The 24,934-nt window shown below is 46.7% G+C and overlaps 1 protein-coding gene across 5 annotated transcripts in view; it reads left to right on the top strand.

Moving 5' to 3' along the window:
- The first annotated feature begins 3,849 nt into the window (after positions 1-3,849).
- LOC149358859 (flavin-containing monooxygenase 5-like) overlaps positions 3,850-24,934 on the top strand; it is an 82,636-nt gene continuing 61,551 nt past the window's right edge. Inside the window, exons 1-3 of one of the 5 annotated variants that reach the window (XM_089571026.1) lie at positions 3,851-4,591; positions 5,469-5,522; positions 6,498-7,322. In XM_089571026.1, coding sequence (XP_089427152.1) covers positions 6,609-7,322 — 714 coding nt within the window. In that variant the 5' untranslated portion in view covers positions 3,851-4,591; positions 5,469-5,522; positions 6,498-6,608. Of the gene's footprint in view, positions 4,592-4,616; positions 5,523-6,486; positions 7,323-24,934 lie in introns of those variants that run through there. The other 4 variants (XM_089571029.1, XM_089571028.1, XM_089571027.1 and 1 more) reach the window with 4 other exon arrangements.

Raw genomic sequence — 24,934 nt, 5'->3', positions numbered from 1 at the left:
GTGAAATAGGAGTGGGAAGCCCCGCCAAAATCGAGTTGAGGGCAGAGTTTTGTTTGCTTGTATTTTGAAATTTCTTAATTGAATAACTCCCGTTCCTGTGCATCGATTCCTGTAATTCTTTATAAGTCAGCATCTGTGTGACATAAAGAATCCACCTGAAGTATAGCCGGTATCCCCCTAAGCAGTTGATTGCAAGAGAAGGCAAGCGTAGCAGGGGGCGGTGGAAAGTTAGGTGGGCGGATGAGATAAGAAACTTATGGGAATACGGTGGCCACAACTGGCGAAGGACAGGGTTAATTGAAGAGACATGGGAGAGGCCTTTGCCCTGCAGTGAGCGTAGTCAGGCTGGCGATGATGATGATGATGATGATGATAAGGGCAGTGTTCAAGTTGTTGGTTTAGCACAGTCCAAGTTATAGTTGTAGTTCGGTTCTCTCCAACATCCCTATGTTTCCAAGCCTATCCTGCAGCTGTGGCATTTCGCATACAATTGTGAAAGGAACTGTGAATATAGTAGAAATACATATACACTCGACACACCTGGCTCTGCGAGCGTATCAAGTCTATGCTGCATCTGATTTTTGAGCAGCAAGTTCAAAAACATCCGCTCACGCGAAAAAGGGTTTGCAGTTACGGGTAAAGGACAGCTGTTCTCCGTATCCAGATCACGTTCGACTGCGCGGCAGCCTTTCTTTTTTTTTTTTCCAGAAAAGAAAAAGGGGATAATAGGTGCATAGAACAACACACACTGTATGTAGAAACGCCTGCTACACAGCAGCGAAGCAGCAATTAAAATTGTGCGCGGCCTGGGCACGGATGTGAAGGGACACCGCACTCGGCACACGTGTCTAGTGATCAAAGAAAACAAGAAATATAGTTCCAAATTGGTTGCACATGCCCGCCCACGCCATCAAGCCTGCAGGCTGCACGCCAGCAACGAAATAATTTGCTTCGCGTACACCTGACGCAGACTGAAAGAGCGACGCGCACACAGCGTTCTTTCTTTCTTTCTTTCTTTCTTTCTTTCTTTCTTTCTTTCTTTCTTTCTTTCTTTCTTTCTTTCTTTCTTTCTTTCTTTCTTTCTTTCTTTCTTTCTTTCTTTCTTCCTTTCCTTCTTTCTTTCTTTCTTTCTTTCTTTCTTTCTCTCTTTCTTGTTTTCTGTCTTCCTTCCTTCTTCCTTTCTTCCTTTCTTTCTTTCTTTCTTTCTTTCGTTCTTCCTTTCGTTCCTTCTTTCTTTCTTCCTCTCTTTCTTTCTTTCTTTGTTTCTTTCTTCCTTTCTTTCTTTCCTTCTTCCTTTCGTTCCTTCTTTCTTTCTTTCTCTCTTTCTTTCTTTCTTTCTTTCTCTTCCTTTCTTTCCTTCTTTCTTTCTTTCTTTCTTTCCTTCTTTCTTCCTTTCTTTCTTCCTTCCTTTCTTTCCATCTTTCTTTCTTTCTTTCTTTCTTTCTTTCTTTCTTTCTTTCTTTCTTTCTTTCTTTCTTTCTTCCTTCCTTCCTTCCTTTCTTTCTTTCCTTTCTATCTTTCCTTCTTTCTTTATTTCTTTCTTTCTTCCTGATTAGGAAAACTGCAGCCCCGAGCTGAGCTCGTTTACATAGCTGTGCTCAAACAGTACTGCATGTTAGCTTGGCAAATATACCGAAGAAAAACTACGTTAATGTCTTCGCTTTAGCGGTACCAGTCACTCATATATATGGGACGACTGCTACTTCCATCGCCCGCGAAAGTACTGGGGACAAGAGAGCTCGCTGCACGCATTGTAGCGACGATAGCAGATGGTGTTGCTGCGTGTACGGCCTTGTGACGTCACGAGAGCATTTAATATAGCGGTCACTGCCGGTGGGAGGAGTTTCCGGACTCAGTTTCGATCGCATTTTTTTTTAATATACAGCGCGTCCTGGGCACCCATATTTCGGAAATTGAATCATAGGCTCTTGAATTAGTTGCTGAAGTACAAAACTGCAGTATGAAAAGTCACCATGTCATGGCCCCTTGAGGGCTGTGGCCTGACAGAGCTAATGGCTGGTTTTTACCGTTATATTTACGCACCCATTAGCATGCATCAGTAGGCATACTATCCCACTTGATACACCACAAGACACACAAGGTCTCCCTTTCGTCTAGTCGAACGAATGTGCTAGGGGTAGCGTTCCTGACTCGTAACCCACGGGTCATGTGTTCGATTCCCAACTAATTACCCTACCCTACTTTTGTTTTAAGCACAATTAATTTACTTTACATCCTTACATGTTACAATGACATTTTAGTCATGCTACGATCTGTTAATAACAATTTAACTTAAGTTTTAATGAGTTTTAATTATTTGCAGTCCGCAGTTCAACGCGTGACCCTGTAGACCAATTTGGAATTTCATGACATGCCAACGCCAACGCCTAAAACCGTTTCTCCGCTGAACAGGAGCTTAACGCTGTCGAGTAATGTGCAGTTATTTCATTGCTAGCGTAGTCCGCAAGAACTTCTCACGCCAGGTGCATACAGCAACTCTCGATATCAACTGCAACGTTAGTTCGAGGGTAAGTGCTGGAGCATTTCTTTTTTTCGTCAGAACTGCATGAAAAGCTCCTATTTGCCGCACCATGAAGGCATTCCGGAGCACTGACAAAAAACTTTTTTCACTTTTAAGCTTGAGTGTCTGCTTGCTAGCGGGTACACAAACAGCCCACTAGTGGAAGCTGTTGCAGGTTACAGTGGGAACTGCTCCTCATAGAAGTCTGCAGCGAAGTTGCGAGTACGCTGCATGTCTGTGACACTATAACGAAATGATGACGGAAATGTTACAGCCGTAAAGTGGCTCTACCGAGATGAGGCCCTTGCGACAGGTCCAAAACTGTAATAACGAAAGAACAAAAGTATGAACAGATACAGGTACGAATGGCACAAAATGGAAACACTGAGCTCTCATGAATCAAATTTATTTTTTCCTCTGCATCGAAATGGAAATAGTATTATGTAAAAGGGGGAAGGATCGTTCAGAGAAAAACCACGCACATGCACTTGCGTAAGAACTAAACATTACATACCATTGTCACTCATACTCGGCGAGTAATCGTTGGTTGTGCAATAAGTTGTTTATGTTCCGTTTAATAACGATTGGATCCTCACATCGCATCTACTTCAGCAGTGATGCAGCGAATTTGTGACGCATGTAGCCGGTTATTCAGAATCGCTAAACAGAAAATAGTGAACAAAGCAAACGCAGAGCTACTATGAAAATTAGAAGCAGGAATGCTTGCAAGACCGTAGTCTGCTATTCAAAAGGGACTTCTGTTACGACATCGCTTGCAAATTCCACACGGTCCTCGCAAAGCAGCTCTGCCTATGCTCGTGACGAGGAACCAGCTAAAACGGCCGATTCTTTTGCACAACTGCTTTCCTGGGAGGTTGAAACACAGCACGTGGCCAAGATTAGGCTGCTCGTAATGTGCTGGCCTTAATGGGGGGCACAGGCCGTCGGCCGGGGGGGGGGGAGGTCTCTAAGAACTGGCCTCGCCACGCGCATATGGCTGGCACTGTAATTCGCTGAATGCGAGGCTGAAATGAGCGGAAGCCGCAGACAGGACTTTATGCAACGTGATTTATTTCCTCGCGGTTATGCCGCCTAGATGTTGGGCCGAGGAAGGTCACGTATGTATGCACTACATGGAACATTTTTTGTGACGTTGTGTGTGCTGGATTTTTCCGTGGATGAGTTGGAGAGCATAAACAAACACTTGCGAGTTATTACACCTTAGCTTACTAGCTCTTCAGATGAATGCGACGAAAGCCTGTATTATGACCGCAGGGGGCGAGGACATCTACGGTATACACAAGAAAGTGTTTCCCGGGACACGTAACGCCAACGCCAACTACAAAAAGGGAAGATATACAGGTATCTCGCTTCGCAAGGTATTCGTGTACGTGTATACGTCCGTAGGTTTGGCGGGTGTGTTTGGCCCAGAGGTTAGAAAAAAAATAAACAGATGTGGCGGCGGTACTCCGGACACCTCCGCGTTTCTGGTGAGTACTTAGCTCGAGAGCGGCGCGACGGTCCTTGATAAATAAATCTTTCACGCTTCACGAAACAATCTGCATGAGACTCTGCGCATAACAGAGCGCCCCCTTTCGTCGACCTTCGGGATGAATGTTAGTCAAGTCGCCTCGTTGAGAATACGTGCATAAAGCACCAGAAAGAGAGACGGGTACATGAAAGAAAGAAAGAGAGAAAGCGGAAAAGAAAAAAATTAATTCGCGCAGCTGCGACAGGCGGCAGCGAGCGCTTGTGACATCGTCGCAGGTCTGGCAGCGTTCCTCCATTCCACATAAGCCGCAGAGACGGCGGCACTCCGATGAAAGAGCAGGGCAAAACACAGGATCGGCGACGTAAAGACTGCACAGCATCACGTTTAGATTTCACAGGTGTCCATGTGACCGCCTCCAGGTGTCACGTCTGTGCACTTTTGGTCGGCCGCTGATAGAAAAGCAAAGGAAACGATAGGCGAGTGCCCCGATGAGCTCGAACTCTTTTTTTTCTGGCCTGCCAACGCCAACACCTGCAAGCGCCTCTCCGAGCCTCGCATCTCGCGTCAGCTGAGGAAAGGTCAGTGGTTCGAACCCTTGCTTCCTGGCGGAAATATGTACAAATCTGCGTTTATGCAATGACTTGGTCGGCTTTCCCCATCCTTTAGGCTGTTACGAAACGTTCATTCCATTTTCTTTCTTTCTGAAGGATTCGGCCGTCAGTTTCATCTGCAGTTCGACGTCAAAGTATTCCTTGTTTTTTTTTTTAATGCGGACTTTAATTAAGGGTTCGTCATTGGAATGGTAATTACAGTGAATAGAAGAGTTGCTGAAATACGCAGATATGTTTTCAGAGTACCGAGATCCTCTTCGCAGGCTCTACAGGCCTTGGAAGTTTTGTAACAGCCGCCGTTTAATTTTTCCAGTAGGAAAGACACCTTAACTGCATTCTGAACATGTTTCAGGTGACTCTAATTAGGATACCTTCAACCCGCTCTGTTAGATTAACACTTACGAGTTCTTGACAAGTCAAGTATCAGGGATGACGCAGATTTTATCTTTGAAGGAAGAGGGAAGGCAATTTTTCAAATCGTTTCGAAGTCAACTTGTACACATTGGCGAGTTCTTTGACGGGCAGCAAAGAATTCACGCAGGCTGCGCTCGAAAGGATAGGCGCTGTAACCATGCAACTTCCGAAGCCCGCGGCTTGTAGGAAAGTATAGCGTTACTCTGAAAGCATTTTTTTTTCATAGTTGATTAAATAGGAAAAAAAGAGATAAAAAATGAAGACCGCACCAAAGCAGGTGTTGCCGATACAGTGAGCTCCGTTTGCACAAGCTTACATTAAAATTCCTGCGTCAGCACTACGCTTGTATAGAACGGCAGCCGCACAGAGACTGTGCTTGTCACACAGATGCCGGTATATAGCCTCACTCACACCCACCTGCTGCCTCCAGACTCCAGTTGTCACTCGGCGTTCTGCGGCCAAGCTGACAAGGTCTGTACACTAGGTAGGTGCAATCTATATGGAACTCGCAGTAGGTGATCACATATTAGGTTTGTGGCCAACTTTTATTAGAGTTCTACCGTGGAAAGAAAAGCATGCCGCGATATTCTCGAAGACAAAGTGGTCATAAATTTTACTGAGTGAAAAAATTTTCTTTTTCGGTAATAAGTCATGACATGCTCCCTTTAGACCTTGATCAGTCTAAATATTTTATTTTTATGAGTAATAATGTTTTCAGTGATATATAAGATTTGTTGCCGAGTGTGTTTTGCTTGTAAGCCATCGTAAAATATTAACTGTGTGACCAGGTGTGTTTTACTCATAGTTATTGAACCAAATGTTTCCAATATGGTTTTCACTTTATAAAAACCATTACAGAAAAAAAAAACGCAACGTTGTGAATGTGAAAAACTTCCACGCCAAACAGATTGTTTTTCTTTTGTAATAATTACAATGAAATGAATCTCACAGAGTATACGACGCAAAAAAAAAAAAAAACGAAGGAAAAAGTTACCGTTAATCGCACTTGTATAATCACCTGCTTGCAGTTGGTAACTGTGAGGAGAACAGAATGGAGAAGATTGATGTGGAGCACAAGCATTTATAGAGCTTCTTGTTTACTGGCAATGGAGGAGGCTTTCCGCGAAACCTGACGCGCGCCCGATGGGGTCGTTGGGCCGCTTCGCGACTGTCGGGAAGCCGAATTCCGAGAATACGTGCTGCCATGCACGTTGTCGTACAGGTAGCACGTGCAGTTTGCCAACGAAGGCACGAGGAAGGAGGATGCAGAGCGGGAGGAGAGGCCAGATTTAATCATTGGAGAGAGGCAGGCGCGCACTTTGAGAGAGCCAGTGCACCGTTAGGAGGACCGCCGACCGAAAAACCGGGTGGAGGTCATTGACGCTTGGACTGCTCTGTGATGATGGTGGGGCAGGGTCTCCGTTTGCATGCATGGCAGAGAAAAAAGGCTCTTCCGCAGGCCGCCCTACGGGACACCCCCTTCAATCCTCCTCGCCGGTCACGTGACCTCACAGCGCCCGGAGAAGAGGGACCGGGCTTGCGCACGCACAGGAGGCTGGGTCGGCAAGCCATGACGAACTCCTCAGCGGCGGCGGGCGCACCGGCGGCGCCCGTTTCGGGGGCCGAGCATCCGCGGCCGCGACGGCGCCAGCGCGTCGCCGTCATCGGGGCCGGGGCCAGCGGCCTGACTGCGATCAAGGCGTGCCTCGAAGAAGGCCTGGACGTGGTCTGCTACGAGCGCACCGATGTGCTGGGCGGCCTGTGGCGCTACACGGAGACCGTGGAGCGGGGCCGAGCCTGCGTCATGCGCTCCACGGTCATCAACTCGAGCAAGGAGCTGTCCGCGTTCAGCGACTACCCGCCCGACGCCCGGCTCCCCAACTACATGCACAACTCTCTCATGGCGCGCTACATCGAGGACTATGGTCGCCAGTGCGGCGCCGTCGACAGGGTCCTGCTGCGACACGAGGTGGCCGAGGTGAAGCCCGCGACGCCCGACTGCGACCGGTGGACGCTCAGGGTCCGCCGGCTGGACGCCGGCGACGAGTTCGTCGAGGAGAGGGACGCCGTCATGGTGTGCACGGGACACCACGCGGACCCGCTCTGGCCCCGCTTCAAGGGCTTGGGAGACGAGCAAGGGGTGGGCAGGGTGTTCGCGGGACGCGTGATGCACGCGCAGGACTACCGGAAGCCGCGCGGGTTCGAAGACCGCAAGGTTCTCGTCGTGGGCGTGGGCAACTCGGCCGGGGACCTGGCCGTCGAGCTGGGAGGCGTCGCCGAACAGGTGAGTGTTTCAGCCTCTTCCAATCCTTGGATTCTATGTGCTCTAGGTGCTCTGGTCTATGTGCACGCATCGGCGACGAGCAACATTGGAAGTTCCCAGAGCAACCATTGAAATTTTTCCGCGTCCTTCGAACAGGGATGGGCTGCGCCCTGTTACCTCCTTCCAAAACCTTGTGGCGCGCTGAATTTGAAAGCAGTCGTTGCATTTACGCGTCTCTACCTTACGCCATCTTCTTGTGGCTGGCGCCTTTGTCCTCCAGCACACGTTCCGTGGAGGGTGATAATGATGGTGATAATACCTTATGTAACAACTACAATGCAACGTGCAACATGCACCGTGCTCTGTGCATAGTTTTCTGCTTGAGCAAATCTTTAGCATGTTAGCTAGTTTTAGTCAAACGACACCACTACAAAAGCTACAGAAGGAAGAACATGGGCACAGGGTTTGTCGTAGCGCCTCAACTATTTAATAAAGGTTTTTAGGTTGTAGCGGGAGAATATCCTTTAGAGAAGGAGATAACAGCTTTCGGTTCAGACATATTCACCGAGAACTGAACTTTCAGAAATACAATCACGAGAGGAAAGGCCTTTATTATATAGCTATGGTTTCGTTTTCTTTTCTAGTTCCATCTTGAATGCACAACCCTCCATGTTGCTTTGGTTGTGTGGGCTTCTGGGTAAGATAGTTGAAGATGGTTGAGAAACTTGTGACAACGAGTCAGACGAAACCCTCAGTCCGTTACGAGTGTGAGATTTGTCTCCGCATTGGCAACAACGGCCATTATTGACTAACAGACGGAGAGAGGGAAAGGGAATCTGTAGGAGGGATAAGTGTGGAAAGAATGTCACACGGAGTGCTGCTGAGTTGTGTTTAATGGACATTAGTAGAAGCAGCAACTATAAAGAGGAAAGCGACAAAGGAAACGTGACCACTTTTTCTTCTACACTTTTTCGTTTTAATGTTGGTTCTTTTTTGGCAATCCTTTCGAATTTGACACGTCCAATTTTTCTTCTCTTTTCTTTTATTTTTGATCGCAGCCTGTTTTGTTTCGATAATTCTCTCTTTCAGGCGTTCTTTTCATACTGAACATAGAACATGACCACACCTCCCTCTCAGCTATCAGCGGTAGCAGCCATACACGAACTGTCTCCTTACCCGCGATTGTGATTTTTTGTAGGATGAAAGAGCGGATGGGGTCGAGATGGTTGAGGGAGCTTGGAAGTGTACGCAACTATTGACTTGGCGATGTGTTAGTAAAGTGTAGTTTGCATAGTAAGCGCTCGTGAGACGCTACTAAAAGAAAAAGGGAAAACGAACAGAGCTCCCACAGGTTTCACCAAATTTTTGGAGCCAGGGAGCCATAGCTCCCCTCTCCTCTCCTACCTCCTTCCTTTTACACTATGGCGTGGTCGCCATTCGGAAAACTACATGGGCCTAACTTCGGGCTCTCTATTAATCTATCTCTCGGGCTCTCTATTAATCTCTATTAACCCGTCTCTAGTGACGGGTCTCTATTAATCCTGTCAAGGGTGACTGCAGTTTGGACTGAGGCTTTTCCTTTCTTTGTTCCAGTTTGGGTTTGCGCGGTAGATGGCATCTGATGGAGAGGAACGTCGGAGGTAAGATTAGAGAAACAAAGAAGAAACAGAAAGAATGAAATCTTCGCCATTTCGAGAAACGGGGCATTCGGTGCGAAGGTTGAAGCGAGCTTGTCACAAAACTTCTGAATGAGGCCACTCACACAGAAGAATGAAAACAATTCCAGCTGTCAATGACTGATGAACAAATGCCATGTGGCAGCACGCGAGTTACTTCGTGGGCAACGTCGTTTTGACATCTCGCTTTTTCATTTTATTCGTGACAGTGAGCGGTGCCCCAATAATGTATCCCGCCTTGATACTCGTAAAGCTGTGCTGCTTGAAATGGGTTCTTTCCCGTACGCGTTTCTATTGTCCCGTTTTGTTTCGCCTCTAACCACCTGCTTGTAAGCTAGATTCAAACCACCCAGACTTTGGCGGGGTATTTTGAAAGGAGGTTGCTTTCTTTTCTGTCTACTTTTGCCCTCTTGTTTGTGTCATACTTTTTGTTTAGGTACATTATCAGTGAACGGACATCCCGGCGTTATGCAGTCGAAGGTGCGAGCACTTAAAGAGAAGCCCGTAGATGGGTTCCCGTGACGTCGACCGGGTTCAAGGTTTCGCCTAAACAACCGGTTCTCTGGCGGCCCAGGTCGTTTCTCTGACCTCGACGAAATGATCCGCATGCGAGGTCGACATTTTCGGCAGTGTTTGTTCAGCGTACAAATTCTGGCTTTGTTTGGCTAAAACTTTTCAAATGCGCTTGAGCCATCTGTTGCATGTGTCCTTGCGCCGCATTCCACATATGAGGAAACAAGAAGCTGATAAAAGCATGTCGAGAAGTAAGCCAATGAAGAGTAGGCTAACTGCAACAAATAAAGATAAAGGCAGTCATAAATGTCTATATTTCATATTAAAGAAGCCAACAGGCACAGAAACCAGGGAGCATAGGGGATGTCTTTTTTTTTTATTCGTGTTTTTTATCAGTGGGAGATAGGCCCGGATTCTAAATGCAGAAGAAAAAACAACCACATGCCGCCGGTGGGATGGGTTTTTTTTTCTTCTACTTTTATTAATCTCCCCCTGATGAAGACCACGAATTAAAAGAAAAAGACATCCCCTATGCTGCCTGTTTTCTGTGGATGTTGGCTCCTTTCATACGTATAACGAACCCCTGATTTTCCTTCCCTTGTCTTCTATATTGCGCATTATCGTGGCTCAAGTCGGCTGCTTCGACTAACGCCCATTAATTAGTGCACCTAAGCATGACAGCTCACTTATTAAGCCCGACAAAGGGGCACAGAGCAATTCCATCCAATTTTCATCCTAAGCAAAACTTGACTGTTTTGCTTTTTGTGACTCTCATCAGTCCGTTCGGCAACAAAGGGCGCATTTATTGCTCATAATTTGGGATTGAAAATGGGGTATTTTTTTCCCTGCAACTTGGATTCAAACTCTTGGCGCCGATGACGGCTACTGAATTAGAAGCGCCTTGATCGCTGCTGGGTTGTGAATGGCGATGTGCTTTATTCCTTAAGGATTCGCCTAAAAAAAAGAAGAGAAAAGAAGAAAGTGTACTTGAGATCACTGCGCGTATCATTGAACACGACAGGTGGCGGCAATAACTACATCTCATTTCTTGTTTCCTTGTGGCTTATAAGAGCTCCGATACCCTGAAAAGTACTGCATGTGTCCTTAGAACGCGTTAATCATAAGTCTGTCGTCGATGTCCTTTACAGGTCTTGTGTCGTGAGGCAATATTAAACCGTTTTTTTTTAAAATCTTTTTGGAAGGGACTGTTACGGTTTGGTTTTCTTTTCGCATTAATATAAAAGGTGAACTGGAGCCTGGTGGTGGGCACCGTCATTCCATGTTCAATAAGAACACAAAGAAAGGTGGTACTTTACTGCACAACACTTTGTCCGATACAGTGCGCATTTACCAGCAGCTGCATTAATGGTCACGTTGCGGCAAAGAACAACAAAAAAGTTCAGTTCGAAGCAGGCATCATCTCTCTAATGCATTTTGAAGTTGTACCCACAAGTAAAAAAGAAATTCGGCTATTCAACACAAGCTGAGTGTCCCGCTTTGTATTCTTCACGCCTGTACTGTCGGAAACGTTTTAGAGGCGATCAGCTGCTCGCCGACCATCATATGCTTTTCGGTGTTAATGACCTTTCAAGCTCGACGCAAAAGTATATTTACATTTGGCGATCGAATGCAATTTCAGTGTTCCCTTTAACGTTGTTCGCAACTGTACAGTTAGAAATGGTCAGCTGCATGCTGATCGTAAAAAAAAAAAAAAAAACAAGCTGGGACAAATGATCGACTTAATTGTCTTAGGTTACACCCAGAGTACCGATCAACCCCGCCTCGGTGGCTCAGGGGTTACGGCGCTCGGCTGCTGACCCGAAAGACGCGGGTTCGATCCCGACCGCGGCGGCTGAACTTCGATGAAGGCGAAATTCCAGAGGCCCGTGTGCTGTGCGATGTCAGTGCACGTTAAAGAACCCCAGGTGGTCGAAATTTCCGGAGCCCTCCACTACGGCGTCACTCATAGCCTGAGTCTCTTTGGGACGTTAAACCCCAATAAACCAACCAAACCAATTTCGGGTCGCACCAGAGCACCATGTACAGCCTTTGTCAAAAGTTTGGAGCCCAAGGGGTTTGCTTCTGAAGCACACTATCTGATTCGTAATGCATCACCAGCGCTCCAAATTTGCTGAAGGTAAGAAGATTTCTGGTCCTGCCTCCTCCAATGGGTAGGACTACCACGAATGTTACAGGAGTCCCACTGCGAGGCCTAGAAGCAAACCCCCTGGGCTCTAAACTTTTGACAAAGACTGTACCTTTTTGCCAAAAGTAACCGAGCAATATGGTTTTGCTCCTTAACCGTATAAAGGAGCCTTTACGGCACCCGTAAAGACCGAAAGGTGGCAAAGCGTGAGGACAAGGGTTCACCTTACTTTGCACGGATTCAGAGCTTAAGGACTGCCTTAAGTGTTTCACTACGCGGAGACAAACCACCGCTGCCCGGTTACTTATGGTAAAGACGGTACGTGAGAGTATCTGCACCTAAACCACTGCACATCACACCGCAAGTCGCGATGTCCAAATTCCGGTCGGTTCCGAACGGACGCGAGGCAAGCCGGCCACGTATACCGTTCCCCTCGTGTTTCGTCGCTATCCGTGCCAGCAGAGCCGACGTGCGGGCGGCCCGGTAGTACGGTCCGTTGCGGGTCACGGTCAGCGAGGAGAACGAGGAGGAGGAGAGGGGAGAGAGGAGAAGGAAGTGGATGACTGCCGCCTCTGTCGGGCGCCGGGAATCCGCGCACGGAAGGCCATCGGCCTCGCCGAGTCTAGGTCGCGCGAAACTGGGCCAACACCGCCTCGCGCGGCAACGTGTGTGACGCTGTCGCTGCTGCTGCTTCCCTGCCTCCTCACGTTGCCGAGACGGGGGCTGGCAGCCGCCGAGAGACGCGGGCTGAGCCGGACGCAGCCCCAAAATGCCCGTCTCGTGAGACCGGACGCTTGTAGGAGTAGAGGTAGTGAAATCTTGTCTCGCGAAGCGATTTGGGAATACGACGACCGCCCTTGTAAGAAAGGCGGTGTGTCTGAGTATAGCCCAGTGGAATAGGGGGAAGGGGGGGGGGGGGGGTAATTTGAGATCTCTTTCTGAAAGATCCGTTTAGGCTCAGTCTTCGGAGCACTTTGTGCTCGAAGATTGAGCGCGCAGGTAATTGAGCCGGTGTAGTTTTGTTCGTTCGCGTTTTGTGCTCTGCCACTTTTGAAGCCGACTTGTTGATGGTTGTGATCATTTTCCTTACTTCTTTCATTTACTTTTTGTGGTTGAGTTTGGTCAACGACGCTGCTCAACTAGTAGGCCACGAAGGGATTTTTTTTTTTCAAAGCGCTTTACTGCGTCCGGTAGTCTACCTCACGCAGTGATGCGCGCTGTTGTTAGCTGCTTTTTGATGGAGAACCAAGCCGCCCCTGATTGAGGTGGTTTAGGCAGTAAATTATGACAGCAATACATGGCAGGGGCGTAACCAGGGGGGTGGGGGGGGGGGGGGGGCTTATAGGGCTTCAGTCCCCCCCCCCTTGAAATTTTTTCAAATTGTCACCGACCGCAGCACGGCCCACGTACATATCGCTACTTCTGCTATAGTTTTGTTCTTGCCTGGATCGTCTGTCCTTGCGTGTGTAAAGCTTACTATCTGTGATTGGACAAGATGTTTATTTGCCTTGTTTGACGCATTATATAGAATGACTTTTTCTTAGATACGTAGATTTAATGGAGAGATACGTGTATTTAAATATCTTATTGCGAGGTTTTGCATATACATGCAATGACTTTGTTTCCACTGACACTTTTTGTCCCGATCCCGGCCACGGCGGTTTAATTTCTTTGGAGGAGAAATTCTAGAGGACCGTGTACTCTGCGATGTTAGTGCACGTTGAAGAACCCCTGGTGGTCGAAATTTCCGGAGCCCTCCACTACGGCGTCTCTCATAGTCTGAGTCGCTTTGGGACGTTAAACCCCAAAAACCAACCAACCAACCAACTTTTTGTCCTTTATCAAGTTATATCTTCGCACTTCTAAGGTATATTTTGCAGAACTCCTCTTTTATACAAGTGATCGCTGTTGTGACTAAAATTTTGGTGGGATTACTCGCAATACATGACCGGTAACAAACAGCTGCTGCTGCGCAGTACACTGAAACACAGGAGAGCGTCACTGAGATTTTCCCCTCGCCGTTGCATGTGTACAAAAATGCTACGGTTCTTGAACAATAAAGATTCATTAATTAACAATAAAGATTCATTACTAGTACTTGTTGCAAACTATTAGAACAAGTCATTTTCACTAACCTTGTGAACTTTCTCGAGTCTAATTCCTTTTTTACACCCGCACAGCACGGCTTTCGGAAGTCATTTTCTTGCGAAACCCAACTTGCCAGCTTCACTATCAAACTTCATCATATTTTAGATCGCGCATCAGAAGCTGACTGCATTTTCCTTGATTATTCTAAGGCATTCGACAAGGTATGTCACCGCTTATTATTTTTAAAGCTAACCCAACTGAATATCGACTACAACGTTCTGAAATGGATTGAATACTTTCTTCTTAACCGATCGCAGTTCGTTTCCGCTAATAATTTTAACTCACCTTTCAGCGAAGTTTACTCGGGCGTGCCACAAGGCTCCGTGCTCGGACCCCTTTTATTTCTTATTTACATCAACGACCTCCCTTCCATTGTATCATCTAACATTCTTTTGTTTGCTGACGACTGTGTTGTTTTCCGCGAAATAAAATCCCCCGACGATGCTAACCTTCTTCAGCGTGATCTCTCTAATATTTCTCTTTGGTGTAATGAATGGCTTATGGAACTTAACACTAATAAGTGCAAAATTATGCGAATATCAAGAAGTGCCAACGCTCCGCCTGTGTACTACCTAAATAACATTCTCTTAGAAGCGGTTACTTCATATAAATACCTGGGTGTTCATATTTCTGCTGACCTTAACTGGAAGCGCCATATTGAGTACATTGCTAACAAAGCTAACCGCATGTTGTGCTATGTCCGCCGTAACTTTTCCAAAACTCCGTCTTCCTTAAAATTATTGCTTTATAAAACACTAATACGTCCTAATCTGGATACGCCGCCGCCATATGGGATCCCCATCATGATAAACTGATAACTTTGCTTGAGCTAGTTCAAAATAACGCTGCACGCTTTATCCTGTCCAACTTTAACCGTACCGCAAGTGTAACAAGCATGAAAACTAATCTTACTTTGCCTCTTTTAGCATCCCGCCGGCAGACAATTCGTTTGAGCCTCTTTCATAAGCTATACCATCATCCCATGCTGCATGATGCCCTCATTTCCTCCCCCAGATACGTGTCAAACCGCATTGATCATCGTCACAAAGTTGTCATTGAAACGTGTATTACTGTAACTTCATTTCAGTATTTCTTGCCTCGTACATCACGCGAATGGAACCGCCTTCCCGCAGATATCGTCGACATAAGTGATAACCAGCATTTTCGTTCTGCACTAGCTAACATTGTATAACAGGAATATAATCTTTGTTTTGTATCATGCATTGCATCTGTTTATGTATCTTCATGTTTTGTAACCACTCCTCTCTTTAATGCCTTTGGCCTTGAGGGTTCAATAAATAAATGAATGAATGAATGAATGAATGAATGAATGAATGAATACATTTTTCCTCTACTTGCTCAATTTCATGGCCTTTAATACGTTTTCATATCAGCGGCATGCATTGCTTTTTGGTGGTTTCAGACTGAGATAGTTGTAGACTTCGTGTCACATTTTCTTTACTTATTAAATACGCAAAAACACTGAAGCATTATCAGTTATGTTGCCGCGATTTTTATGACATACGAATATATTCGTTTACTGAAAAAAAAATGCATGTTTCACTTGTCTAGACAGTGCGTAGCGTTATCTAATACACAGCGGCATTGTCAGTGGCAATGCAGTTATTATTTTTCTGTTTGATCCCTCCACAAATTCTATGAGGAGGCCATGCTGCAAAATGAGCCCCCCCCCACCGCACAAAATTTCTGGCTACGCCACTGATACACGGATTCTCCTGTGCGAGGAATTCCTTAAACCTTTCGTGCAATTTTTATGTATTTTATGTTGTTATCGCTCTTCGCGGTCTTAACAAGAAGACTTAGACACACCCTGCCCGCTTACAGGGCCGCCTACCGTAGGCTTTGCCTCGTGCTGATGGGTAGGGCAGGGGTCGTTGTTTTTTCTTATAAATTTGGAGTGAATAAATATATTCTTCGAATACAAACTGAATGCGAATATTTAGCTCCGAATATCAAGTCGAATATCGAATGAAAAAACGGAGGTGTATTTATTCCCAATAATATTGTTGTTATTGCGTAAGCATTAGGAGGGTATGTGCAAGCGGAAATGATGACCGCCGTGGCGCGTGGCTTGGCGGTGGCGCGTTGCGTGATATTACCTCGGATATAACGAACTTCCGTGTGGTAACCTCAGATATAACGAACCTTCATGTACTAATCTCGGATATTACGAACTTTCGCGTGTTGCCTTGGATGCAACGAACTCAGTGCGTTGACCTCGGATATAACGAGCCTAAGTGTACCACCTCGGATATAATAAACTTTATTGTGTTAACCTCGGATATAACGAATGTTTTGCTGATAACGCACGCATTCAAACGATCCACCGAGGATCGCTTTTTTTTTTTTTTCACCGGCTGCAGCATTGGAGACTACAGATAATAGAATACAGAATAGAGTGTGCACCTTACGACCTGCCCCAGCTAACGAACTGTCCCAGCTGTCCCCATCACTTGATATCTCTCCTTTTTTTTCTCTTTTTTTTTAGTTTCGGCCAGTCTGCCTCAGCTTCGTTTCTCCGTTTCGTAGGCGGAACGGCTCATTATAGCCGTCCCAGCCCTACATGACAGTAGTATGTGAAGTGCAAATCTGGATGTGCAGTCACTGTCTACTTGGAAAAAAAAAGGAGGCGAACTGCTACCGTGTGGCCGACCGGACGATGCGTACGGCTGCCATTTTGCTCCGTCGGTGGAGCTCGCCCACTCTTACCCTCAAAAAAAAAAAAAAGCTTGTGAATTCACTTGCGAATATTCGAGTTGTCTCGAGTATTCGAAATACATATATGAGACGTGTCTTTGAATTGAAAGCGAATAATAAATGTGGATAAAAGTGAATTCGTATTTAGGAGTTCAGAATACTGACACACGTGCGGCTATTATAAAGGAGACTTTCAAGTCTAGCGCAAGTACCAACTTTCGGAGGAACATGTGACAAAGGACTGAATCGCGACTACCTTCCTGCGTTGATGTTCGAGCCTCAAAGACTTGTATCATCGTCTTTATTATCATAATCAACCAAGACGGGTTCATAGCAGGATGGAGCTACCAATGCCTGCGATAACCACTTTCATGCGCCACTCGTTGCCACTCTACGCCAACAAATTCCCGTTGTTCGTCGCTCGATGTCGCCCCCCGACAAAATCCTACCTCTCGTGAGTCTCTCTCAGGGTACACCCACTCCTTCATTCGGACAGACCGCCGGCTATCATTCCAATGCATTGTGTGTTCTGCCCACGTCCATTTCCTCCTAGTAGTTTCACCTAGAATATATTCCCCTAACAAATACCTAAATTCGTATTCTGGAAACACATATTTCCGCAGGGAAGTGTGCTATAGTTCCGGTTTTCTCTAACCTTCACAAGTCAACGTAAAACGAACTAAAACCGAGCAGACGTTAGCACTGGCACAACTCGTGTTCGGGCTTACACAGGAAGAGATTACCGATACAGCGGATGTCCGTCGAGGACAGGACATCCTGATTAGTGCGCACTTCGCATATCTCTCCATCAATGTTCAGCATTCGCTTCGTGTTCAAATCTCAACGGCGGCTTTGTGTCCACCGTCCACCTATAGCGTCCGCATGCCTGCCGCTGTAGTGATTTTTCGTCTTCCGGGCTCAGGAAGGAGGAGGGCTTACAGGGCTAGCGCTGGCCATTCCTTTGTTCGTATACATGTTGGCCCATCAAGCATTTACAGTCCAACCAGTCCGAGCAAAGCAACAAGCTTTGTTTTTTTCTTTCTCGTGACTAAGAAACTTACGAGCGAATGCGTGACGGCTTGTCCCGGCTTTCAAACACAAGCAGTGGTAAATAGAAAAAAAAAATATCTAACATCATGCGCCATAGCGTCACAATGGAAGTCAAAGACGTATGGTGCTGTTTAGAGAAGTACACAGAGCGTATTTGAGTGACACAGTATGCGCAAGAGTCCGGAGGAAGCCGCGAATATCACGAGACCCAAGAAGTGCGCTTCTCAAAGGCGTACGCTCTGTCTTGCGTGTTCTAGTGGCCCGCAGTGCGTCACAACTGGCGACGGAGGGCGCCTTTGTTGGCAAACAGAACAACGACGACGGCCCAGAAAGCCGTTCGCGTGAGGCCTGGACAGAACCGGATGTTTGATCTCGTCCGAGCGCCGCTCTTGGCCGTAGCTCCTTCGCGGAACAAATAATATGCACGCTCGTCGCAGTTGAGTTGGGCTGTGTGCGAGGGGCCTGTCATTTGCTGCCGACGGAAATGTGCTTCGAACTGTGTGCAGGGCATGTACCACGTCCTGCTACACCCCTTTGAGGCCATGGTCACTCTAGCGTCCGTCGTTTTGTGTTTGTGTGCGACAATAACGTATACAGCGAGACGTGAATAGAACCGACCACTACAGGAGTCCGACGTAAGATTGCCCAGAGTCCGTTCCGATTGGAGGTCGCCTTTGGTAACCACTGTATCCCTAACGTTCCGATTGATGCTCTTGACTAGACCCTTCAAAGACACGTTTGATCTTTGTGTTCGTTTGCATCTGTAGGAGCTTTTTTATTTTGCATTAACCTGGGTTCATGTGAAGTGATGTTAGTTGCTGGAAGGGGCACCGACTAAAAGATGGATTATTCGGGGCCGCTGGGCGCGAGTCAGCTTTAACATTACGTACTTCTCTTCACCCTTATAAAAATGGTGTAGACAGTCTATAGACTTCTTATAGACTCTATTGCCTTCCTATAGATATTTCTTTTTGTCTTTCAGTCTCTATCAGTCTATAAACAAGTCTATTAAAAGTATATGGCCATAAATCTATAGATTGTCTATAGACTGTCTATAGCATTTGCATCGCCTATAGACTGTTCTCTAGGACTTGCCTGTAGATAGTCTATAGATTTTTTATAGAGTTTATAGAAAAGTTTATGGACTCGATAGAAACTTTTCTAGAGTCTATAGAAAAGATTTTGTAAGGGCATTCTTCATCTCACTTACTGTTTCGTTTTTTTACTTAATAATTATAATGCTGTGGAAAGAGCGTTTTCAATATATACAGCTTCATCAGGATAGATTAGTAATTCAGAGCAAAGCATGCTTATGCACCGAAGGATCATTGCACGTGCTCTATAATATATATAGCTGGCACGCGAACATGCAGAATTACCCTGCACTGTGACAGACCGGGATGCGACACATGAGAGCAACGGGTCTCTCGACGCATCGTACTGCGCGGTCACGGAGGCGCCATCATCGGTCCTTCCTTAACCCAATTCGTGCCGCAAACCCGTTCTCATTTATACAATTCTTACTATGTCTTGAGGCAATAAGCAACGAAAAAACGCTTTCTTGCGCCAATAGTATGCGGTGGCATACTCACGCATCCAGGACCTGCATTTAAGATCATGCCCGCAGCAAAAGATAACGTAAGAGATGTAGGCCTGCCAGTACACGCGGACTCATCGGCTGCTTTGACCCACAGCAAGACAACGTCTAGTCCAGCGATCGGGCGTAAGCGTGGGCTCATGAGTGCAGGTAAAAAGCATTGGGATCAACGAATACGCATTTGAGTTCGGTGTCATGGTCTCCGCGAAGCCTCGAGATGTGCTGGCTCTGTAAACAGTCTGCGAGAGCACGCATACGACATGTAGGTCAGGGCTTGGGGACACTGCTCGTCGGCTCGAGCAGACAGGCTTCGCGATGTTCGCTGTATACTGATGGTTAATACAGGGACACACGCATTTCAGCTTCAACTGACCGTTTCAACCCATCCGACTTCTGAATCGTTATGGAACAGCAGTGGCTGAGAAGTGGACAAGTAACTTTCACAAGCAGCGCTTCCACCATGTCCGTCATCCACAACGCAGTGAAAAACATGCACATGAAAAGAGTTTAGCTAATAAATAGAGTCGAGTTATTGAACACGGAAAACATAATTAAGCACGCCGGGAAACCGCCGCTCCGCATTTCTGCCATGTTTCTACGGTGGCTCTGGCGTTTCATTGGCGAGTAGAGAAGGTCATGGGTTCAATACACGCGTTGGCGAAATGGCGATCCCAGTCAGTATATTCAGTAAGATCTGGACACCAGTGTAGGATACGTCTGTCGCATTTATGCCGCTACACTCGCATTGGCGTCACAGGCAAGCTCTATATAGTGATGCCCCGTGACATCATATGTGTCGTAAATGTGTTAGTACCGATGAGTAATTACCATTCTGGCCAAGCAGCCAGACGCTTTGTCATGACGTCATATGTGACGTCACTCCTTCCTGACCAATCAACGCGACGCGATGCACCTGGTGCATTACGCTAACGACACCAAGGCCACAGGAACAGGAAACAAGGCCTTAATTGCTTTAAAACTGATGAACGTCGCTGTCATCACTGCTTCAGTAAAACTTGTCGGGCTAGTTGTTCGCCCCTTTGTCCCTTTCGCGCAGCAGTTACCACGCACCCGTGCGTTCGTTCAGGAAAGCCGCATCGTCGTAGAATTATGGGGCGTATCGACCTTGTCCTGAGGCGTGTATACTGTTCCAATTGCCCTTTTAAGGAAAATTTTGTAACCCACTGCTCAATTTCTTTATACTCCGAGTAAAGAATCATTCCTGTCCGGAGTTTTTCTCTTTACTGTTTGATTGTAAGTTTGTTGGTCGAAATTTCTGAAGGAGACTCCTTTAACCATTTTATTCTGCCGGCTTTCCTCCTTCAAGTTTGGTTGCCTTTCTAGAAAGGCCAACTAGTCGAGTTAGTAGCAATCTGCGGGAAAAACGGCATCGAAACATTTCGTTGCATTCATTGCATAGCTTTAGTCATTCCACGCTAAAAAGCATGTCGCCATTGTTCATGGTGACAAGAAGATGACTACGCAGCATTTTTGGTAATATTTTCTGCGTAAATAAACATTCTGATTCTGAAGAACATGACGAAAGCAAAATGAAGGCTTGCACACTGAGCCTGTAAATTAAAACTCCGGTGATAAATCCAGGCTGCTTATTGTAAATTGAGAATGAGGCACTGCAGGCCCGTTTGTGCATATGCGTGCATGATTGCCGACATCATTCGTGCTCGCGCACAAATTTCTTACGTTTTTGTTGCTCCTATACGAGACGTTGTTTAAGTGTTCTCGGTGTGTGCCTTTCATGTTTTTTTTCCTTACGGGACACACTGCAATTCACTTATTAGCAGCGCACCTGGAAATAGTCGGCGATTGCTTCGCTGTGGTTCCTTGCTCTGTCGCCAGTCTTTTTAACCTGTTCCCAACCGGTTTCCAGCCTGTTCCCAGCCTCTTTCCAGCCTATTTGAAGCCTTGTTCCAGCCTGTTGCTAACTTGTTTCCAGCCTGTTTCCAACAGGCTTCCAGTCTATTTCCAGCATGTCTTTAGCTTGTTTCCAACAGTCTGTGTAGTTTAGGTCGTCTGAAAGGAAAGCACCGGGAAATCGAGACAGAAGCATCATACCGCGGCCGCTCATATTAAAGCAGTCATAAACTCGCGAGTGAAATCTAACGAAGAAAATGTCTGTTATGTCCTTCGAATGCCCGTCATGTTCATGCGATGGTGTTTCGTATCAGAATTTTGCTTGAACAAATGTTTGCGAATGCTTTCTCACGTGAAGGGAGTTTCGTCAGCGACCTCGGAACACATTTTGCCTGCGACTGCTTAGCTCGTTCCATTTTATTTTCGAAGCTGACTTTGTTCGAAAGATAAATACCCCTCATTAACAAAAAAGAAGGGAGGAAAGCGAGAGGTTGTCAAAAGGGGAGTATTTTTTAGCGCCGCTGTAGCTTCGTGGCCCCTACGTTAGATGGTGGAGTATCAGGACGGCAACCGCTTATAGAGCAATGATAATGGCTTATGGCAGGAGTTATCAACGAAGCGAGCAACCGAAAGAAAATGAGGCAGATTATTCATTCATCATTTTGACGCTGATTGCGTACTGCGCATACTTTCCCACAAGCCCGCGCGATGGACTGGCTAATTTCATTCATTCTTTTTCATAAATTTTCAGATTTTAGCGAGAACGGGGTGAAGACACGGCAGCGAGAGCAGTCAACCCATCCTATATAGACTAGTTTCAGATAGTGTATCAAATAACACTTGTGTTGGGCCTAGTTGGTGCTTGACAGTACTAGAGATTATCGATGTGCGAAAAACTTTAGACAATCCACGTACACGAGAGAGAGGTTGCGGCTGTCCATGTGTTTCTCTTGTGTACGTGGACTGTCTAATGTTTTGCGCACATCAATCATCTTTAGTGTATCAAATCAGCGCCATGAATAACACACGCTGAGATTTTGATTGTCCATAAATTTCTCGAGCGCCGACGCCGACCAGTCGGATACATCGTAAGTCTGCAGTGAAGCTCCGCCCACTTTCAGGACCGCCGCACAGAATTCCTCCACGGCAAAAAAAAAAAAATAAAAATATTGCGTTGTTAAAGCTTTTCTTGACGCCTAACCAAGGAACTAACCGCGAGACGCAACTATGAGCTCTGGAATATCGGTGAGTCTGGTTTGTTTTATACAGACAAACATTATAAATTTTATTTCTTTTCCTGTAGTGGTTGACCAGCGGAGTAATACATGACGCCTCGGACAGTGGCCCAGTGCTGTTTTTTTTTTTCTATTCTACTGTAGGTTTTCTCGCTCTAAACTGGAAGGGTCAGTGCGGCAGGGAAGCTCCCCGGCGGAGGCATAAGGGCACCCGAAAGGGGAGAGGGAAGGGTGGCTCGAGGGAACGGTGCCTCTTTTAAAGATGTCGTATCGAGGAAATTCTTGAGGGTCGGGTGTCTCCGATCGCGGTCACTAGAGGCCGCTCGAGTCATTCGCGGGTAGTTGACTGAGGTTTGGTTTGGTTTATGGGGTTTAACGTCCCAAAGCGGCTAAGGCTATGAGAGACGCCGTAGTGGAGGGCTCCGGAAATTTCGACCACCTGGGGTTCTTTAACGTGCACTGACATCGCACAGTACACGGGCCTCTAGAATTTCTCCTCCAAAGAAATTCCAGCCGCCGCGGCCGGGATCGAACCCACGTCTTTTGGGTCAGCAGCCGAGCACCGTAACCGCTGAGCCACCGCGGCGGCAGTTGACTGAGCGTCGGAGCTGCGCTACCCTAGTGCAGACATTACTACAGGTTAGTCAGCTATGACCGAAGGAAACCAACATTGTTTCGTTTTCGCCAACTTTCAGGGCGACAAACGAATGCAACCTGCATGGGCGAATGTTACGTCATTAAGCGAGTTTTAACTGGAATCAATAAATTTCTTCTCACAAGACCTTAATGAAGCGGAGCATCAAGTTGAGTGAGTTGGGAGAGAGAGAGATAAGCCCTTTAGTTAAAAAGCAGAGAATTTAGCCTGCGTCTAAAAATCACTGGCATGCTACTCTGCGTGGGGAAGGAAGTTTAGGAGATAAAGGCGCAAGGAGAGCGTTGTGGAAATGATCAAATAAACTTACTGAACATAATAGTGGAAACGAAACGACAGAAAGAGGAGAAAGGGATACAATACAAACGCTGTTTTGTCCCCACCTGTGTTGTGTCACCTTCTACTTCGTCTCGTTCGTGCGCGTTTAAAGCGAAAGCTTTCCTACGCCATGTTCCGCAAGTTTCGCTGACTCCGTCGCTTTGACCTTCAGCGACCTTCAGCCGCTCTGAAGCTGCGCTGGCTCGACCATGTGACTAGCCACGTCACTCGCCGTGGTGGTGCCGCCACCGCGCATCCGCTCTCCCGCTGTCAGACCACGTGACTGCGCACCGCTCCCCTAGGCAGTGCGCGCTTCTCCATGGATCCGAGCGAAGCTGGGCCATCTCGGAACGTTACGCAGAGGACCTTGCAACGTCGCCAGCAAGCGACATCTGACCACCCCGCGGATATCGCCCGCGTTCGCTTTTTATAACCAGGTTTAGAAGAGTTAAACCTTTAGCAATTTTTTGCACTAAATGTTTGGCTTTTATAAAATATATATATTAGTCCCGACAAGATCTGATACCTGTACTTTACGTTCCCAACTGCCTGATGACGCTTCGGAATCTCTGTTACGAAGCTGATATCTTTTGGCGCTCTTCTTCATGTGGACGAAAATGTGCCGATGCTTGAACTTGCCCAAATGCGAACAACCGAAATATACCGCTCTGTACCCTTGTTCGAACCAATTTGTTCCACTTCCATCTTTAACCTTAGCTGCAGTGAGCCTAACATAATTAGTTGCCTCGAGCAAATGCACGCCGCCTTTATCGTTAACGTTGATCTCGCTTATATTGTCGGCGCTGCGGTACCAATAGATCAGGAGCCTGGCATAGTAGAAATCAAAACTACGTCCAGCGATCCAAGGCCCATGCTCCCTATTCCTAAAGGAAGGCGCGTTGATATAACTTTAACTTCGTGCATATCATCATCAGCCTGGCTACGCCCACTGCAGGGCAAATGCCTCTCCCATATCTCTCCAGTTAACCCTGTCCTTTGCCAGTTGCGGGCACCGTATCACCGCAAACTTCTTAATCTCATCCGCCCTCCTAGCTTTCTGCCGCCCCCTGCTACGCATGCCTTCTCTTGAAATCCACTTCTTTACCCTTAAGGGCCAGTGGTTATCTTGCCTTCGCATTACATGCGCTGCCCATGCCCAATTCTTGCTCCTGATTTCGACTACGATGTCATAGACCCGCCTTTGTTCCCTCACCCACTCCACCCGCTTCCGATCTCTAAACGTTACATCTATCATTTTTCTCTTCATAGCTCACTGCGTTGTCCTTAACTTAAGCTGAACCCTCTTTGTTAGTCTCCACGTTTTTGCCCCATAGGTGAGTACCGGTCAGATACACCACAGCACCGGTATGAATTCGTACCGACTCGCCCAATTCTCAACCCTTGTGAAGATACAGCTGTTGAGTACTTTTCTCTTGAGGGATATTGGTAAATTGCCATTCATGATCTGAGAGAACCAGCCATATTCGCTCCACCCTATTCTTATTCTTGTAGTTATTTCCCTCTCATGATCCGAATCAGCGGTCACTACCTGCCCTAAATAGACATATTCTCTTACTACTTCCAGCACCTTGCTACCAATTGCGAACTGCTGTTCCCTTGCTAGCCTGTTGAACATTACTTTGGTTTTCTGCATGTTAATTTTTAGCCCCACCATTCTGCTCTGACTGTCTAACTCATTGATCATGCT

Source organism: Amblyomma mixtum, chromosome 2, assembly GCF_055824585.1.
Source record: "Amblyomma mixtum isolate Tamu chromosome 2, ASM5582458v1, whole genome shotgun sequence".
Lineage (NCBI taxonomy): Eukaryota > Metazoa > Arthropoda > Arachnida > Ixodida > Ixodidae > Amblyomma > Amblyomma mixtum.
Note: the sequence above shows the minus strand (reverse complement) of the source record. Positions and strands in the feature narration are given on the sequence as shown.